This window comes from Thamnophis sirtalis, unplaced genomic scaffold (genome assembly GCF_051295495.1).
Source record: "Thamnophis sirtalis isolate CommonGarterSnake01/CBP01778 unplaced genomic scaffold, rThaSir2_p1.2 scaffold_4, whole genome shotgun sequence".
NCBI lineage: Eukaryota > Metazoa > Chordata > Lepidosauria > Squamata > Natricidae > Thamnophis > Thamnophis sirtalis.
This window is the reverse complement of record NW_028261384.1, coordinates 55602215-55616886: the sequence shown is the minus strand read 5'-3', so window position 1 is coordinate 55616886 and position 14672 is coordinate 55602215. Positions and strand designations below refer to the sequence as shown.

Here is a 14672-nt window from a genome sequence, read left to right as displayed (position 1 = left end):
CGGGCCCATCCAATGATAGGGAGAGGCTCTGGCATCAGTTGGACGTGTGCCGTGCTCTGCGGATTTATCTCCGATGGACCGAGGGGGTCCGTAGGTCGGAGGCCTTGTTTGTTTCATTCCAGCCGGGAATGTTAGGTTCTAGAGTGTCCTCGGCCACCATTGGCCATTGGCTGAGGCAGGCCATTGCGGAGGCCTACGGAGCAGCTAGTTGGCCGGTCCCATTGGGCATCACAACCCATTCTACTGAGAGTGCCACGACCATGGTGGCGTGGGCCCCGAGGGCCCCGTTTGAAGACATTTGTCATGCGGCCACTTGGGCTTCTCCGACACCTTTCATCCAACATTATTGTCTGGGTGCCTTCGCTTCAGCGGACGCGTCATTTGGTTGGAGGGTCTTGCAGAGGGTGGCGGCTGATGCTCCCCTTGGGCCTTAGTGGTTTCCTGTTTTCCCTCCCTGGGACTGTAGCCTGGGTATATCCCACACATGACTATTCCCTCCCTTCCTCTGGAAAAAGAACATTGGTCTTACCTGAATATGTCTTTTAAGAGGAAGGGAGGGAGTGGTCACGACCTGCCCTGGGGATTTTTCCTTTGGGGCCAAGGGGAGGGCCCCGGGTGGTTCCCGTGGGGTTTGTTGTTGTTGTTTTTGTTGTTTCAGTTCTACCGTTCGCCTTCAAGGAAACTGGATTAGGATGGACGGCACCAGTATTTAAGAGTTTGCTCTCAGTCTTTGGACCAATCAGGCTGTGAGAACATCCACACGTGACCACTCCCCCCCTTCTTCTTAAAAGACACGTTCAGGTAAGACCAACATTTTTTTACATATTGCAGATCTTGATACTTCAAACTTTGTGATGTTAAATAAAGTTATTGCATTTAAAGAATTATGGAATATTGAATGATATTCGATGTTTTGAAGTGTTTTCCTGACTGCTCACAATAATTACATTAGCACGGTAGTTAGGAAAAACAGCCTAAAAGGTAAAATGTTAAGGAAGTGATAATTAGCTTTTGTTTGTATATAGGCTATAGTGAGGAACAGAAATTAATTCCAACAGAGATGAAGACATTAAAATGGCAGTGCACCAATAATAGCAATTCAAATAATTTAAAATTGTTTAAAACACAGTGTAGTGAATGTGATATTCCAAGGAGTCTTCTCAAAAATCAAAGTCTCTTTCATTCACTATCAACTTCAGACTAATTTTGATTATGGTTTGCTTTTAGGTCTCAACTTGGATGAGGCAATATAAGGCAGCTGCTCATATCCAAATTCCAGCTATGACAGAATTATCTGAATGGTTAACGAACAATTTACCTGATGATGCTGATAATGAAATTACTTTGATTCATGGTGACTTTAGAATAGATAACATCATCTTTGATCCAAGAGAGGTATCAGATTGCATTTTTAAAGTAACTTCTATTTCGTTTTGTGTCAGCCTTTTATTGTTATAGTATATAATAATATAATCTTATAAGTTTGTCAAAATTTCCCTCTACTACATTTTATACTAAACAAAATCAAAGCAAGAGTTTTTTGAGTTTCTCTCTCTCTCTTCCTTCTTTCCTAAAAACAAGCTTCCTAAAACAGAGTAACCTTTCTGGACCTCCCTCTCTTTTCTAAATGGTTTGTTCATTAATTCTCAGTGCCAGAGTTATGTTCCCTTACATCAGACAGCTGGGAATGTAGTTAAGCAACATTGGGAGTGTTTGAAGTGTGAATTAAATTCACCTTGCATAAGCAACAAATTGTGCAAACCTGCAGAATATATTATCAAGAGTATTTATTTTGTCACATCTCAATATCTGAACTAAAATATGCATCAAGAATATTATTCTATGAAACTACAGTGCAACATATACAGAGACAGATCTGAAAATAACAAGATCTCCCCATCTATCAATTCCTTGGCATATCAGCATAAAATGCATTTTCCAGTCAATAGAGCATTTGTATTTTGCAGTATTAATTCTAGTGGATCTGTTTAAAAACAAATGTCTATAGTACTTGTAGAGCAAGGGTGTTAAACTCAATTTCATTGTGGGCTGCATCAGGGGTTGGGTTTGATCTTGGAGGGCCAGAGGTAATGGTGGGGTGTGGCTGAGGGTGGGCATGGATATGGCAGAAGGGTGGACATGGCCATAGTGGGCATGAACAGACACTAAATGAATGGTTAGGTCAGGGATTCCCATTATTTTTGAGTTGTAACATACACTAATTACCCTTTGACTCACAGAGCTGTTAGGAGATATTTTCAGGCGAAGATGAAGGGAACGCTTACCTGGATTTTCTAACTAATCTTTTAAAAATTCCAAAGAGAATTGTTTGGGATAGAAACTGTTATATTTCATTCTCAAATATTGTTCAACTATAAAACACTCTCAGATTCCTTTCCTTAAGAGATGTAATAAAACTTAATGGGGGAGAGTGGTAAGGCATTACTGTAGTAAATTAATTTTTACTTTTTTAAAACCTCTTTATGGCTTCAGTTAGTCCTCTTAACTTCGCCTTTCTTGAAAGTTTTGAGTGCATGGGCTGCCTTTTCACAACTCACTGGAGCAATGAAGAATAATGAATTTCCTTAGAGAATACAGTAAATGCCAAAGGTTGGTGGTACCATTGAAAATACTGTAAATGCCAAGGGTTGGTGATATGGTAAGATCATACATCTTACCATATAACCACACATTACATTGTGCGAGCCCCTCCCCTTCTGTGCCCATTTTCAGCCTACAGTGCTACAGGAGGTCATGAAGACTGAAAACAGGCTGCAAGCGGCATTCCTGAAGCCTGTTTTTGGCTGGCAGAGCCAAAAACATTTTAAAATCCTGTTGATGATGCCAGAGATAAAATGAAATATGTACTGCATTTGCCCCTATGGTTTTAATTCTTACCCTTTATTTAGTACTAGATCACTGTGAAGTCAGAATTAGTTTCCAAGAACTTTGATCCTGAACTTTGAAATAGCTAAAGGGCCAAAAGATTTTAGGCCTCACCAGTAATCATCACAATGTTATTTATTGGACCTATTCTGCAGTTGTTACAAGCTAAAAACAACTGTGAACATGCAGTGCAGATTCAGTAAAAATAAAAAATAAATGAATCCAATAATTTGACAATAGCAGTAAACCATAACATTTCCTGGTATGTGATGCTGTGCTAATTTCTCCTTCTGTAAAACAGGATGAGAGTCTATTTGTAAGGATTGCCTCTCCTAGCTTAAGAAATTGAAGTCTCTTGAAACAGAGTATTTCAAAAGGAAGTTTTTATTAAGTAGAAGGGAAACCATTAAGTTCAAAGCAATGTCTGAATCCCTTTAGGCAATGCAAGTAAAATTAAAGCAGTAGAAACCCCTCCCATTAGATAGAATGCAGATTTTAGCCAATACACAAGATGGTTCCTTTACCAACTGCCCTGAGAACCGAATAAACATACATCCCTGTTCTGACCCCCCTTGTCCCACACCAACACACTCCAAGCCAAAGATAAGTTACGGCATTTAATTAACAGACAGACAGGTCCTTGGCAGCAAACTGGCACAGACAAGCTTGGGCAGCAATCCAGCACAGATAAGCCATGGCAGCAATCCAACCTTCCAAGCTCACAATAATGTTCTCCAACATTGGTTCCTGTGTTGACTTCTGCAAAAGGGGCGTGTGCACAAGCAGTCCTTTTATAGTCTGGAGAGGAGCCTAATGACCACCAGCTGAGTACAATTACCTCCTGTAACTGTGCAATTGTTCCTGACGCCTATTAGCTCTTCGATGCCGGGCATCCAGGAACAACTCACTGCTGGTGTCCGGATCACTCTCCCTTATCTGCTCCCCACTGGTCCAAGGCTCAGGCTCCTCCTGGTGGCCAACCAGCCTCTCTGCGCCCTGCTTGGAGTCGGTCCTCCACATCCTCCAGAGCTGACTCATAGAGCCCCTCGCTGTCGGAGTCTGGTGGCAGCTCCAACAGCTCCTGCTGGGCCACAACACATTCCCATGGCTATCTTCTGTTAGACATTAATGTGAACTGTCCCACATGGCCATCATAAACATTCCACAAAAGGTGAGGGGATCTCAAGGTGCTTCGGGACCAGTAAACCAGTTGTAAAATGTCAGTTGTCACAGGCACTGCTAATAAATTGACTCAAAGCCCCCTCCCTCCTAATTGAATGGAAGTATCACTTTTAGGGATTTGACTGTATAAATACTGCATATTTGAAAAATTGCTACATGAAATGTTCCTATTAGAAATTAGAAATGCTTGGAGTATCCTTCTTGTAAGCTTTTTTTCTCTCCAATAAACACTTTTGTGTGTGTTGGTTGTTATCACATTCACATTCATGTGTTACTAACAAAGATGTAATTTCTGTATTATTACATAGTGAAGTCCTAACATTCTTGAATTTACTATGCATTATATTTTGTTCTACATTCACATGAGGAAAGTAAGATCTGTTTTCTAAACAAGCCTTATGGGAGATGCAGTACAGGTAGTCCTTGAGTTATGGCCACAATTGAGCTCAAAATTTCTGTTGCTTAGTGAGACACATGTTAAATGAGTTTTGCCCCATTTTATGATATTTACTGCCACAGTGGTTAAGTGAATCACTGCAGTTGCTAAATTAGTAACATGGTTGTTAAGTGGATCTGGCTTCCATATTAACTTTGCATGTTAGAAAGTTACAAATTGTGATCACATGATCCCGGGACACTGCAATCATCATAAATATGAGTCAGTTACCAAATATCTGAATTTTGATTACGTGATCATGGGGATATTGCAATGGTCATAAGTGTGAAAAACAGCCATAACTCACTTTTTCCAGTGCTCTTGTAACTTTGAACAGTCACTAAACAAACTGTTGTAAGTCAAGGATTATTTGTACAATATTTTAGTAGTATGATTAAAACACTGGAATACATCTTTTGATTAAAACATGAGAGGAGGTCACAACTGATATATAGGAGGTCTATATAGCTTCTTCCTTGAAGCTGAAAATAGTTGAAAATAGTTTTTTGGGACACATTGCAAAAGCATCTTTGTTTTCATGGTCAGGTATGAATTCATAGACCTTCCCTAAAATATATGATGAGCTTAGAGAAATGGCAAGATAAGAATATTTGGAATACACATGAATCATTCTTACCCAGTTATAAATAGCCCAATACAGAAATCTGAAGGAATGGAGCCTCAGCCCTTTGTTTCCTAGTTGATCCTAATACAGTGATATTATGTAGTACTATATATTCTTGTGCTTTGGATCTGTAGTTGACCCTTGGTCTTCCACAAAATCTGTCTTCCAAAATCAGTGATGCTTCAAATGTACAGAAATGCATGAATGAGAATTAGCTACTAAAGAATTCAGCTAATGGAAATTTGCACGTGTGCTATGCTTTAATACATTCCTTACCAGAACACTGTTTGGTAAAGGACTGGCTCTGAGAGAGCATAGTTGGTTATCCTTCACTCAGCAGTATCAGGGTGGTGGGATGGGAGAGATTGATGTAAAAATCTGTAAGATCACAAGTGTGGCATTGCCATCCAAGCCCTCCTTTATGGTATTTGAATCACCTCCCTCAGTTTGTTTAGTGCAAGAAGGCTGAACTTCTGAAATTCAGATCTAATGCAAAGGTAACTGTTTCCATTTTGTTTTGCCAATTAGGTTAGCAGTAGTCACACAATAACAAATAAGTTCTATGCATCCATTTTAATATTCTCAAAAGTCATAGCCTTTAGTTCCATGTACATAATATGCACTGAAATTATATCATCAGGAGCCTTGGTGGCATAGTGATTAGAAATGCAGTATTGCAGGCTAATTCTGCCCACAACCTGGAATTCATTCCTGACCGGCTCAAGGTTGACTAAGCTTTCCATCTTCGGAAGTTAGTAAATTAAAACCCAGATTGTTGAGGGCAATATGCTGATATCATCAACCACTCAGAGAATGTTGTAAAGCATTATGGAGCAGTATATAAGTCTAAGTGCTATTGCTAAATCACTAAATAGGGCAATCATATTAAAATTTTCAATACTTTTGTCCTCTTCCTCTGTTTCTAGGCCCGTGTTGCAGCAGTGTTGGATTGGGAACTTTCAACTTTAGGCCATCCTCTGGCAGACTTGGCTTATACTCTTGCTTTTTGCTTTTGGCCCAGAACCATCAAACCTATAAACATACGTAATTTACAGAATGTAAACAGCATTGCAGGTATGTGCTTGTTCTTCTACTCAGCTATTGTCTTTTTTAAAAAAAGTAAAATATGAAAAAAACATAATGATGGATCCATTTTTCCATCTCAGATATGCTTCATATTCTCTAGGTGTAAGGAAAACAAATTCTTGGAGAAATGAAAATGTGTTAGTAAAATAGAAACACGGAGGGAATGTGTGCTAATTGTGCCTGCTTTTCAAGAAGCTTTATAAAAAATATCCGTGGAAATGTAACTGATGTTTCTTTCTATTAAGACGATAGTTCTTTTTAAGGAGATTAACAATAGGAGAGTGGAGAAGTATCTTGAAGTTAGCTAATTATGAGTATTTGTATTTAAGTCATCTATTTCCTATGTATATGCATGACTGTATCATTTATTTCCTTCTTCCTGAAATGGATAAATATAAGTGCCTTCTTTTATCTTTAGGAGTCCCTCCTATTATTTTCTGGATATAGTTCCTCCAGTGGACTCCACTGTAAAATAAATAAATAATATACCGAGTCTTGATTATTGGTTTTTGGGTCCTGCATTTGATTCTACATAAGCCCTCAAAATAACAGGACAAAACTTGATTCAACCACAATTCTTCTAAAAATGCTAGGGCTGCAGCTTCCTAATGGCTAGAAGCATGTCTGGAGAGAGCTAAATTAGGGAAATTGACTTAGGAATTTATTATTCTAGAAGAGGTATCAGTCTTTTTGTAAAGGTTTATTGAATTGGAAGATAGGGTTTTCCTTGCAGTCATGATTAGAAGGAGCAAATGAAACAAAAACTGTTTATGAATGTTTTTATAAGGGAATGGTAAAGGGAGTATAAGGGGTATTCTTTATATGTTTCTCCACACTGCAGTTGTATGGATTATGTAAAATAATTTGACTGAAACATATAACATCTTTAGAAAAGGCCACAATGTGGAATGAGAAATTTCCCTTAAGGAAAGACTCTTCTACAAGCATCTCATTAAATATAACCTATTATATTGACTGACTGGGGAATTATGAGAGTTGAAGTTCACACAGTTTAAAGTTTGCTGAGGTTGAGAAACTGTTATAACTTGTGGCCTAGTAATACCTAGCTGAGCTTAGATGACTCAGAAAGCTAAACAGGGTCAAGTGTGGTTAGTACTTGGATAGATCACTATGATGTTTTAGAGCAGCAACCAATGTTGAGAAGTCTAAAAATATGCTGGGGGAAAAAAACCCAGCAAACCATTTCTATATTAGACGAAGAAAATGCTTGTATGATGTGAAAACGTCAATTGCTGACCACTGCTCAAAGATAATTCTATAATTTTGTTATCTAATGTGGATAGCATGATATGAAAAAACAAATACAATATATGTGTTTATTTACTACATTTGTGATATATGTGATGTAATCTGTAAATCATGCAGCAAAGCTGAAGGTTAATATAAATGAATTTGCTTTTCATAGGAATTCCTTCCCCTGAAGAACTGATCACGATTTATTCTCGCTTCAGGGATACCTGTACTTTTCCACATAATCTTAATTTTTTCCTTGCTCTTTCATATTTTAAGTTGGCTTCAATAAGCCAGGTAACATATATAATCTTCACCTTACCTTTTAATGTTAAATTGAGTTATTGAAATATAATTAATGCATTTTTGTAAATCCTTTTACTCATAACAATATTAGTAATAGCATTCCAGATTTCATATTTTGCCTGAAATAGATTAATATTATGCTATTGGTGAGTGCTTGCAAGTGATGTCATTACTGTGCTTCAAATACACTTTTAGAACCAATTAAATGTAGTGACGAAAGTGTCAAAATATGAGATGAGACTGTAGTTTAATTTTCTACTTGATTACATTGCTCTAAAGGTATCTGTGCGAGACCTGTCATCTCTTAGCCTAAAATAAATAACAAATTATTTTGGAATAAATAAATAAAAAGAGGCATCAATTTGCTCTGGATATGGATAGCATACAATATCATTTATTGCTTTTGACTATGGTAAATGAAAATTACAGTAACTTTAAATTTAACAAATCCTATGTTGCATAGTTTTAAGTTTCATAGAAATTTCATAGTTTTTATGCTTTATACCATTGTTTTATAATTTTATAGCTACTATGAATATCATGTATAGGTATATACTATTGTTATTTCTGATACTCTTGCTGCTCATTTGATGGGTTATATGTTTTTTAAATTTATGTTGGTCAAAGATTAAAATAAATATAGATCTTGAATAATAATTAAACATTCCTCTGTCGTATAATGTTAAAATGCTGAGATATTTGTTAAAGTTCACATATTGAAATTATTTATTCTTTAGGGTATACATGCCAGATATCTCCTGGGTAATTCCTCTGCAGAAAACAGTTTGGAGTTCAGCAGTATAGTGAGACCACTAGCTGAAGTTGGATTACTGGTAGCAAAAAAGTAAGAATTGATTGTTGAAAGAGTTTTAAAGATGCAATGATGCCACCTGTAGTTCAAATAGGTTCTACAAAGTTTTCTTTTCTTGACTGCTATTTGATGCTGCACTGCCTATCTCTATAATAAAGAGTGGTATTTATCTATGTTAGGGATAACAGATTCAAACTGCCAACATATAGGTGGTATTAAATGGCAGCAGATACATCAATTTTCTCTGTATCTGTGATGACCCAGGGCACAGAGATAACACAAATAGCTGCCAATTCAAACCTCCCCTAACGCTCCCAACTTTCTGGCAAGTCCCAGAGCAAAGTGATAATAAACTCCCACAAAAACCTCAAGCACCCTGTGACTGCAATTAGTCCAACCCAGCAGTGTCTGCACCAAGGCTGCACGGCAATAAATCCCAAATGTATTTGACAAAACAGGAGCAAATCAAGCAGTTCAGGGAGCAAAAAATCCAGGTAATTAGTCCAGGACACCAAAAGGAATGCAAGGACATTCCTTGCCAAGGAACTCTTGGCAAGTTCAAACATCGGCCCACAACACTTCAAGAACTCAGCATTTCCCCCCAACAAATGCCTCTCTCCACAGCGTCTCCTTAAGTCTCATTCCCCAGGTGTGTCTGGTGAATATGGATGGGACACTCTCCTCACAAGTAGCCTGCTCCGTCTGTGCTGATCACGCCTTCTCTGCACTGTCCAAGCCCTTGCATCAGAAGGGGGTGGTTCTTGCTCCTTGTCTGAGATCTGCCTCTCCTGTTCATCCTGCCTCTGTTTCTCCCTGCCTACAGGCCTTACTAATTTTAAAAAGCCTTGCCTGGACTGACTCTACTATTCCCCAGTTTCTTTCAAAGCCAAAGGAGCTGTCCTCTCGCTGTCAGTTCCTGTGCCAGCTTATCTTCTGCGGCAGATTCAGACTCTGATGGGGACATGACACTATCTCCCCCCACCTCGCAGAGCTACCCCCTCTGGGACATTGTAGAAACTGGGCGTGGAAGTCGTGGATCAGACAGTTATGGACATCTGTGGCATCGACCCAGGTGAAGTCCTCCAGTCCATAACCTTTCCATGCCACAAGTTACTGAAACAGCCCTGAAACCAGCGGGAATCTCTAACGCTGTCCACTTCATACTCTGACTCTCCCTAAGGGGCTACCAGTTCAGGCGGCAGTGGAGCTGGCCAATGCATACTGTCGGCTGATATTTGTACTAGCCACTATCTGTGGAAGACCTGGTGAATCCGCATGGTCTGCAGCAGAGATAAGTGAAACCCCACAGGATTGATCACCGCTTTGACCAGAAATGGGCCTAAGTAGCAGTGATCAAGTTTTGTCGATGGCCGTAACATCAGCAGATATCGTGTGGAAAGACAAACCCAATTGCTCACATCTAATGAAGGGATGTCTTGATGACGCCGGTCTGCGAAGCATTTGTAGTCCTCCTTGGCTTTCTCTAGCTGGTTCCAAACTACTTGGTACATGGCTTTCAGCTCTTGGAGGAATATATCCATGGCTGGAATCGGGGAGGCAGACAGAGCCAACGGGAAGAGCCGTGGATGGAAGCTGTAACTGGCGAAGAATGGGTACAAGTGGGTGGATGCATGCTGAGCATTGTTGTAGGTGAACTCCGCCACTGCCAGCACCTCCGCCCAATTGTCCTGTTGGGTGTTGCTGAAACAGCGGAGGTACTGTTCCAAGATGGCATTCACTCTATCTGTGCCCCTATCAGTTTTGGGGTGGATTTCAAATATGTCTGTACCTGCAGTTCCATGGGTAAGGTCTGTTAAAAGCGTGCTGTAAATTGCACCCCCTGGTCCAACATTACTCAGTCCGGTAACCCATACAGTAGAAACATATGGGTGATGAATAACTGGGCTGTCACCCATGCGATAGGGACTGTACCTGCAGTTCCATGGGTAAGGTCCGTCAAAAGCGTGCCGTAAATTGCACCCCCTGGTCCAACATTACTCAGTCCGGTAACTCATACAGTAGAAACATATGGGTGATGAATAACTGGGCTGTCACCCATGCGATAGGGAGACCCACACATAGAATAAAATGAGCCATCTTGGTGAGCATGTCCACCATCACCAAGATGATTGTGGCATCCTTCAATGGAGTTCATAACTCAGTTATGAAGTCCAATAAGACTGCCCCCGAGGGCCTTTCCAGCATGGGTAGTAGCTGCAAGAGACCAGGGGATGCACCAGTAGTATAGTTGGCCTGTCAACAGATCCCACACAACACCACATATCCCAACACATCATGCCGGAGTCACAACCACCAAAATGTCCTGAAGATGAAGTGCAACATTTTGAACACCCTAAAGTGACCCACCGCCGGGCTGTCATGACACTGTTGCAGAATGAGATCACAAAGGGGTCCTCCAGGAATGTAGATGCGGTCACAGAACCTCAACAGGTCCTCCATATATGCCCAAGGGGTCTCCCATTTCCCATCACCATCCAACTCTTGATGACGAGCTGCCACAAACTGATCCTGTTCTTGGGCCTCCCAAATCCTAACCCAGAGGTCCATGGGCTCCTCAGTGACCGCATACTGCTTCAAGGAAATCACCGTTCAAGGTGGAATTTTGTCCTCTCTTTGGATACACTTGGGCTTTTGTACCTGTACTTGACGCATCTTCACCCATCGTGGGTATAGGCGACTTCCATGGAAATTTGACGCCACTGTTTTCGGTCCTGGGCTAGGGTTGTCAGGTGGTGCAGCCAGTCGCTATTATATGATTTTCGGCTAAGATTGAATGGGCGCATGACTATATCTTCGGCTTTCCGTTTGAAGTGACGCAGAGTGGTTAGACGAACACCTCCTTTTGGCCATTTCCAGGTCGGACCAGGCTCTGCAAGCAGGGAAATTTTTGGGATTCGATTTTCTGGCATTCTCAATGTATGGCCTAGCCAGCGCCAGCGTCTAAGTTCTATAATGGCAGATACATTTTCATTGATATCACATCTTCGGCGGATTTCAGCATTGGATATTCTTTCAGAGTACTTGATTGTCTGTCCGCTCGGAACATAGGTCACCCAAATGTCAAATCGGGCAAAAAACAGTGATCATCACACCTGGCTCTGGTTCAGCATTCATAAATGTTCCAGATTGCGATGGTCCATCTGAATCTCAACCTGGTAGCCACCCCCACCCCCCAGATGGTGCAGCCATGTCTCAAAGGCGACCTTAACCGCCAATAGCTCCTTGTCCCATATAGTTCAGTTGTGCTCCAGAGTTGACAGCTTCCAAGAATAATAAGCACATGGGAACAAGGTGCCTGCAGGGGTATAGGCTTGTAGGAGCACCACCCCAACAGCCACATATGATGCATCCATCTCCACCACAAGTGACCGGAATGGATCAGGATGCTTGAGAATCGGCTCAGAGATAGAGGCAGCACCCCAACAGAACTTTCCCCTTTCTTGAGCAGATTAGAAAGGGGAGCAGTCAAGGAAGCAGAGTGGGAAACAAAAATGTGGTAATAGATTGCGAACCCCAACAGTTGCTGCATGTCTTTCACCTGCCGTGGAGGTTGCCACGCCTGCAATGACAAATTTCTTCAGGTCCATCTCCAGCAGGCAAAGTATGATGACCCAGAAAGTTGATCGTGGCTTGTGTGAACTGGCACTTCTCTTGCTTTGCAAATAGATTGTTGTCCCACAAGCATTATAACACCAGCTGCACTTATTTTTAGTGTTCCTGTGGGGACGACGATAGACCAGGATGTCCTCAAGGTAGACCACGAAGTGATCCAGCAAGTCCCAGAAGACATCATATGCCGAGCTCATTGGTCAATCCAAACGGCATAATGTTATATTCAAAGTGACCATAATGCGTCTGGAAGGCCATCTCCCACTCGTCACTGGCACAAACTCGGACCAAGTTGTAGGCCTCCTGCAGGTCCAGATTCATGAAAACCTTGGCCTGACAAAGCCACTCGATCAGTTCAGGGATGAGGGGAAGTGGCAGTGGTGGGTTTCAAAAATTGTTCAAACCTACTCTGTGGGTGTGGCCTCCTTTATGGGAGTGGCTTGCCGCCCCATGTGACCAGATGGGAGTGGCTTGCCACCCATGTGACCGGATATGAAGATGCCAATGACACTTGTCAGAACCACCTTAAATTACTTCACACACAACACTGGCATGCATAAGAATATGATGTAAACTTGTTTTTTAAAAGGCATCTTTGGTTTGCATTAAAACAACTTCAATACACGCAATGTTCTGATTGCACCACAAACACAGTAGTCATCCTTACCTTTCACAGAGGCACTGAGTTTTATAAATATGATCATGATAGTGCAGAATAATCATATCCAAGGACCAGTGGTGGGTTTCAAAAAAAATTTGGAACCTCTTCTGTAGGTGTGGCCTGCTTTCCGGGTCCACTGGTGGAACCTCTTCTAACCGGTTTGGTAGATTTGACAAACCAATTCTACCAAATAGGTGCGAACTGGTAGGAACCCATCTCTGGGAAGCGGGTACCGGTTCCATACTGTGATCACATTCAACTTGCAATAATCACAGCACAGGTGCACCAACAGAGAGGTAGAAGGCCAAATAAACCCCTTCCAGAGATTCTTCTCAATAAACCACAAGGCCTGAATGAAGTAGCTGACCATCAATAGTTTCCACCAAGACCGGTGGTGAACCTGTTGCTGTGGGATGGATCACTGCATAGCCAAGTCCATGAAGTTGGCAGTGGCCCCCGAGTTCACCAGGGACTGGATCTCCACCACTCCCCATTCTGGCATGAATATACTCACTTCTAGCATGAGGTACTTCACAAAAGCTGTTTGTGCTGGAGATGTTTGGCCCATTGCCCCTTGAGCCTGACCTATTGAGCCCTCTAGGCCAGGCCATACCCATTTCCTGCTGCTCCTGCTGCTACTTTGGGTGCTTTAGCAAGGGCGCCATATGGCCTTGGCCGCCGCAATACAAGCAAAGGCCTTTGCACCGCCACCAATCCTTTTCTGCTTGGGTCAGACAAGGTCATGCAGCCTCCAACAGCATCGGCTCATCAGGTGGTGGTACTGATGGCAGCACTGCCTTAATGGGTGCGGGCACAGCCTCCGTCCATCATTACACCCATCAGTGCAGAAGCCTTGTGTTGATGCGGAGGCTCAGGTGCATGAGTCCTGCAGTGTACAAAGGCATTCGGTGCACACCATCTCATCCAGGAGCTCCAATGAAAGACCTTCCAGGAACTGGTCCATAAATGCCACCTCATTCCATTTCAGGTCCTGGCAGACCACCCAGAAGTCAGTAATATAGTGAGTGAATGAGCCAGGCCCATGCTGCAACTCTCTCAAACACCTTTTATCTATTTGGGCCCTAACAGAATCCTCAAACATGGTCCTTACATGATGGCAAAACTTGGCATAATTATCCAATAGCGGGTTGGGCTGGGTCAGAGGGGCGTTGCCCAACGTACTGCTGACCTTGACAAAAGGATTATCAAAAATCCCACCTTATCCCGGTTAGTGGGGAGGTCTTCGGGCCAAAGGCTCATATAAAGCTGTCACTGCCCCCCCCAAAAAACGCTGGAAATTGGGCCAGTAAACCTTTAAACTTATCCAGCACAGCTACCGGGTATTTGCTGCATGGCCTGGCTGCTTGCATCTATGCAACCTTCGCAGTCAGGAGGACTATTTGCTAGATTAATCATGTGCTCAGAGCTGATCCATGATCACCCAATGTGGTACAGAGGAGCAAGTTGGAGTTAGTTCGGGAACAAAATGCAATAACCCAGGGAAGACATACAGGTAGTATTAAATGACAGTAAATACATCAATTTTCTCTGTATCTGTGATGACTCAGGGCACGGCACAGAGATAACACAAACAGCTGGCAGTTTAAACCACCCCTGTATTCTCCAAATCTCCCCAAACGCTCCCACATTTCTGGCAAGTCCCAGAGTAGAGTGATAACAAGTCCACACACAAACCTCAAGCAGCCTGTGGCTGCAATTAGTCCAGCCCAGCACTGGATGCACCAAGGCTGCACAGCAATAAATCCCAAATGTATTTGGAAAAACAAGAGCAAATCAA

General features: G+C 41.9%; 1 protein-coding gene across 1 annotated transcript in view; it reads left to right on the top strand.

The window, feature by feature from the left end:
* The window catches only part of ACAD11 (acyl-CoA dehydrogenase family member 11), a 91450-nt gene that overhangs the window by 27254 nt on the left and 49524 nt on the right, over positions 1 to 14672 (top strand). The window contains exons 5-8 of the mRNA XM_087712951.1: positions 1228 to 1395; positions 6056 to 6203; positions 7642 to 7763; positions 8510 to 8616. Coding sequence (XP_087569077.1) covers positions 1228 to 1395; positions 6056 to 6203; positions 7642 to 7763; positions 8510 to 8616 — 545 coding nt within the window. The remainder of the gene's footprint in view (positions 1 to 1227; positions 1396 to 6055; positions 6204 to 7641; positions 7764 to 8509; positions 8617 to 14672) is intronic.